This window comes from Pongo abelii, chromosome 2 (genome assembly GCF_028885655.2).
Source record: "Pongo abelii isolate AG06213 chromosome 2, NHGRI_mPonAbe1-v2.0_pri, whole genome shotgun sequence".
NCBI classification, from domain to species: Eukaryota; Metazoa; Chordata; class Mammalia; order Primates; family Hominidae; genus Pongo; species Pongo abelii.
The window spans coordinates 115,655,428-115,661,427 of record NC_085928.1 but is presented as its reverse complement, the minus strand read 5'-3'; the positions used below and the strand labels follow the sequence as shown (position 1 = coordinate 115,661,427).

Below are 6,000 nucleotides of genomic sequence, written 5' to 3'. Positions count from 1 at the left end.
TCTCAACTCCACGTCCAGTAACATTATGTTGATAGCTTGAAATCAGCCATAATGGGAGTACTCACACCACAGAGATTAGTGAATGCTATAAAGCATGGCTTTCTTTTTTCCTGAAGAGTCAGTTAAACACTTGTCAGATACACCACGCTCTAGTCTTTAATTGCAAGCAAAGCACCACATTTAAACCACTACTCACACAACCACTGAACAAAAGGGGAATATTAGTGTACTATCTGAAAGAAACACAAACAGAAAGTTTTATTGAATTTATATATATATATATATATATATCTGAGATGGTAGCTTGTGAAAGGGTAGTAATTGACAAGTCAAGATTGTGCCTCTAGGTTTTAAACAAACCCAAAATAATTAATGTTGGTAAAAAAATGTCTGCAATAAGCTATTCATTTATATTGGCAAGTTTTGAATTTTCGTTTAGCATGCAAAAGAGCTACACGTGATAAATCACATACGTGCATCAGGAAAATATCAAACAAAAATGATGTACCTAGAAACATAGAAAATACAACTTAAAATTTTAATGTGTTTTTTGTTTCTTATTCTTTTTTGTTTAGATATAATTTGAACCATGTTTCTTTTTTTTTTTTTTTTTTTTGAGACAGATTCTCACTCTGTTGCCAGGCTGGAGTGCAGTGGCATGATCTTGGCTCACTGCAACCTCCGTCTCCCAGGTTTAAGCGATTCTCCTGCCTCAGCCTCCCGAGTAGCTGGGACTACAGGCGCATGCCACCATGCCCAGCTAATTTTTGTATTTTTAGTAGAGACGGAGTTTCATCATGTTGGCCAGGATGGTCTCGATCTCTTGACCTCGTGATCCACCCGCCTCGGCCTCAAAGTGCTGGGATTATAGGCATGAGCCACTGCGCCCAGCCTGAACTATTTCAATCCTAACATTGGTATGTCCTTTTACGGTCCTTCCTAGTGTCTTCTTCCTTATTAAAATAGTACCAGTGGTTGTCAAGCAGCCTTATCTTATATGTCTGTAAGTATCATTTAAAATGAAATTGAAATATCACTTATTTTAGCCAGAAAAGAAAATGGAATGGCTAATTTGGTGAATCCACTACCTGTTCATACACTAAGCTGCTGACCCCTGGAGCTCAGAGGCTGGAGGCAAGGCTGTGAAGCTGTGAGGTAGGCATGGAGGTGAGGGCTCAGTCACAGTGGACCTTGCCCTTGGCCACCCCAAAGCTAGACAAGTCTCCATTGCAAAGAGTCTGGAGTGGTGAATGAGGCCTGTTTTCCAAGTCATTTTGGTCACCTTGGTCACCCTTGGTCACTTTCATCATGTACTTTCGAAAGGCCTTTTGAATAATAGCAGCGCCTCTTTCCTCTTCCTTTCTCTTGGTGGTGGTGACTATGGGTTCATACAACTTCTTGAGAGGATTGGCTTCCATGAACTTCTCTTCCATCATTGCTTTCATGCTATCCAGGCCATCAGAGCCACCGAGTACCCTAGCGGTGAAGGCGAAAAGAATATCCATGCAGTGGAGGCGATCCTCACTCACCATGGGCAAGTCCATTACCAGAAATTGATATTTATTTGGCTTTGCAACACGTAAAGGCTCAGGCAAGGCATCAGCAAAGTCAGAAAGGGCAGAATATTTAATAAATTGTGTTGCTTCTGGGTCAAACTTTTCCCACACTTCATAAAATATGTCAAAGTCATCTTCACCCAAAGGGTCCTCACTTTCTTCAGTGGCTGTATTGAAGTTCTCTAAAATCACAGCAATGTACATGTTGACAACAATGAGAAAAGAGATGATAATGTAACTGACAAAGTAGGATGTGGCTATGCCAGGGAGGTGGCAGTTTTCTGAGGAAGAGTTACATGATTCTTTTGATCGCAGCATGGGGCTGAGCAGGGAATCCCAACCTGCTGATGTGCTTATCTGGAAGAGACAGAGCATGCTGCTGGCAAAAGTCTTGAAGTTGAATATATCATCAATTCCTGACTCTGGATTCACTTTGGAAAACCAGTTCATACCCAAAATGGCATAGATAAACATAATCAGAAAGAGTAGAAGACCAATGTTGAACAGAGAAGGAAGCGACATCATCAGAGCAAAGAGGAGAGTCCTGATTCCTCGTGCAGCCCGGACAAGCCTCAGGATTCGGCCAATACGAGCCAAGCGGACAATTCTGAAGAGCGTCGGAGGGAAAGGAATGTGCTCCTGATTTTCCAAGGTAGAAATCATTGTACCTCAGGAGAAGGAGAAAAGTAAATAAGTTCCAGAAGGCACACTGGTTTCAGATCCAGCCTGTCTCCTGCCTCAGAATCCTATGGGGGCCAACTTTTTATCAATATTTTGTAGCTCATGTACAAAACTAAGAATTTCTTTTACCACTATCAGGGAAAATACCTATATGTGTCTTAATTTGGAAAATAGCTTTCAAGGGCCATACAGTTCTTCTACATTTGTGTGTAGAAGAATTTAAATACAGCCCTACTACAGGTGTAGAAGGGCTGTATTTATTTGTGTAGAAGAATTAAATACAGCCCTACTACAAGTGAGGACAGCTTATCTGCTGAAAGAGCCACAATGTATGTAGGGCTACAGGGAAATGGTAGCATTGGAATGCTCACCTTTAGGCTGAAGCTGCCCATGGATCTTTCATATTTGTCATCCTCATTCCAAGGACTTCTGAGATCCAAACTCAAAAAGCTCAAGGGACACAATTTGGAGATACTTTCTCTGTTGCTGCAAACCCCATAAATATCATCTCAGAGGTTTGATCAAACAGCTGAATATTTGACCTAAAATGTCGCCCTGTTCTTCCATTGCCTGATCTGCAGGCAACTGATGCAAGGATTTAAGACAATTCACATTTTGGCCTAAACATTATAGAATGGTTGGAACATGCTTGTCTTGTGTAGACATGGCCTTGTTCTTGCTTTGAGAGTCTTCTAGGTTTGTTAGGGCTCATGGGCAGTCTTTGAGTGCCCATGACCCCTAATGACCTTGAGTGTCCTCTAAGGTCATTAGGGGTCTATTAGAGTTCATGGGCAGCAGAATGCTCTGCTGTCACCTAATGGCTAAAGAGAACTAGTTGATTATATACTTCACTGACTACCCAATTGTGCCAAAGAAGTTTAATTCATACTTTAATTGGGAAGTCAACCCTGGAAAGATGTAAAATTTATTAAGTGCCAATTCAGCAACAACTGGAGGAGGCCCATCATTTAAGATCTACCTCCTCTATGAATATTTCTTGGGCTGATCAAGCCCATAGTAATCTGTTCTTTCTCTGAGCTCATTTCTGCTTTGCACCATGTGATTTGGTGTTCAATTAATTTCCCTATCTTTTTTTGGCACTTTAAGATGAGTAAGCCATAATACCTCAACTAGATTGTTAACTCCTAGAGAGATTCATTTCAACTCACACTCATTTTGCGTTTCTCCGAAAACTTAGGAAAGAGCTTGGAAAAGTATTGAGGCTAAGCGTTGGATGGCAGAAATATTGGCAAAAGCATATAAAACTCTGTCCACATTAGTGAGTAGGATTAATATATGGATTAATCCTACCACTGAGTATTATTTGGCTTAATATGTGAATTTTCTCCTCCACTGGGGCAAATGCCATACAGCATGTATAACTGCAATTGCCTAGCAGTTGTTCAAAGGACAAAAGTCAGAAACATTTCCACAAAGTGCATGATGCCTGGCACTGCATGGAAGGAGCTGTGGAATGAATGAGCTGCTCTTTTCTCATTAGAGGAAGGGCTCTTTGAGTTCTTAGAGGGCTTCCCCAGACATCCGACCACTATTTTCTAGCTTTTTTTTTTTTTTTTTTTTTTTTTTGCTGCTGTCAATTTCACCAAGACTTGTGATTGGAATTGACTAATAAAAATTAAAGGTCTACTTGACTGTAAACTCATGAAAGAATCTATTGCTAAGCTTTATCTACATTAACATCATGGCTTAGAAACCAGAGCACACTATGAACTGTAGCATATTTGTTGTTGTTCTCTGAAACATCTGCAATGCTGCAGTAGCATTAGGAACCAAAATATCTTGATCCAATATATCTGTTTGATGCATTCATTCTGAGATCGCACAAAAGCTTTCCCTTGGAAAATCAGTTTTCTTTGTCTTCATTGCGTTTTGAACTACGAGAAGGGCTCCTGGACAGTTTTACATAATTATAAAAAGTCAAGTTAACAGTTTAATTAAAACCAGACTTCAAAAACCCAGAGTAAGCACTTATGGTTTAGCCATAAAGAATTTAATTTTAAAGTTAATGTGTGTATGTGTGTGTTTTATAAGAAGGTGTATGGCAATAACCTTCTTACTTTTGTATTCTTTTATAAACCTTTTAGTTAACCCTGCCTGTGATTAGGAAAAATATACTGATTAGAGAATGAGGCTGGTTCGTAAGTGGGGTCAAAGAATCTGAGACAAGCACAGTTCACACTGTGGTTTAAGTTAACATGGGATATAGAATAGAAAAAAAGCTTTGATTGTCTGAATGATATACTCTTGGAAGCCCAATCTAGAGTGGGCCATGGGGCCTTGTATAGGGGTTGAAAGGGGGCACAATAATTGTGATCAGGCATCCATGTGGATTTTGAACAAAGGAAAAACATGGATAGTAAATCCTTAAAACTAAAAAATGCTCATAGGGCTTATAGTTGCACAGGAAAGGTAGCACTTTGACTCAATTATCTGAATAAATCAGGTTACCACAACAAAAACTTCTGAGTCATTTTAATTTTGTCTATTTCCATTGAATACATTAGCTGCATAATTATTGAATTCTATTTCAGTTGTGTAGTGAGTTAAGGGAGTGGAAATTACTCTCTATCTCCTAGCAACTTCCCAGTAGAGAATGGCATTAGTACCCCTGTCTATTCTTTCAGAAACTACACTTGGCCCAGTTTTCTGCTTTGTGGATAGTTTGAACAAACTTCAAAAAATGATAAGATTTACAAACTTATTTCTGGTTCTTAAAGTCCCTCTGACTGCTGATTTTACTTACTAACAATGGAAAGAAGCACGACCACACAGTCAAATAAATTCCAGCCATTGGTGAAGTAGTATTGCCTCAAAGCAAAGATTTTGATGAGACATTCTAATGTAAAGATGACCACAAAGACCCAGTTGAGATGGTCAAGGGTGGATTTCATGGCTTTGGGTTGGTTGTATGATTCAGCCATCATGCTAATCATGTTTAGGATAATGAGACTTATGATGACGATGTCAAAGATCTGGCTTGTGACTACATCGAACACAAGACCTTGACATTTGTTCTGAGAAAAAAAAGAAATTATAAATCATTTTGAATGCAAGAATAAAATTACATACAATAAAAAGAACATAAATACAACAGAATTTGTTTTTCCTTACAATTAAAGCAGTTCCTTGAAAAATACATAGATCCTTTTCAAAGGGCAAGAAATTCTTATAAATCCTCAGGGTTGCCTTATATATTTTCATTCAAATGTAATTAGTAACTGGTTTTAAGTGCTTAGGCTTATAGCTTTAATTCCATTTTAAAACAAAAAATATTAAAAAGTCTTAGTAACAACATAACTTTGATGTGATTGATGATGTGCTTTGCTGAAATAAAACAGTGCATGTTGGATTTAATAATAAAAAGATGAATCTTGGTCTCTATATTTTATCTCTTTCTGTATTCTTACTTCAACAATATTAGTGCAGAGAATACCTGCTCACATAAGTATGTTGGACAAAATGGAATTAGTATCTTCAATGCTCCATTTGCCAATTCACAATAATCAGAACTTAACCAAAATTCTGTATTCAAATAATTCTTCAATGCCAATTTTAAAATTCTTGTTCACTTGAAGATAAAGCTAATAGACGAGATTATAATCCAATAATTACTAAAACTGAAAACAGAAAAAAATGATTAATACTATAACTGTGGGTGAATTTACATGTGGTTTATATATAGATGGCCATACTGCCCAAAAAGTGAGTATATGCTGATTGTTCTGGTACAGGTCCTAACTCA

General features: G+C 38.1%; 1 protein-coding gene across 3 annotated transcripts in view; it reads right to left on the bottom strand.

The window, feature by feature from the left end:
* Nucleotides 1-234: 234 nt before the first annotated feature.
* The window catches only part of SCN11A (sodium voltage-gated channel alpha subunit 11), a 199,528-nt gene continuing 193,762 nt past the window's right edge, over nt 235-6,000 (bottom strand). For 2 of the 3 annotated variants that reach the window (XM_024244941.3, XM_024244942.3), the window contains 2 exons: nt 5,002-5,272; nt 235-2,224 (listed from right to left, as the gene is read on the bottom strand). In XM_024244941.3, the coding sequence (XP_024100709.3) occupies nt 1,176-2,224; nt 5,002-5,272 (1,320 nt within the window). In that variant the 3' untranslated portion in view covers nt 235-1,175. The remainder of the gene's footprint in view (nt 2,225-5,001; nt 5,273-6,000) is intronic. The other variant, XM_024244939.3, reaches the window with a different exon arrangement.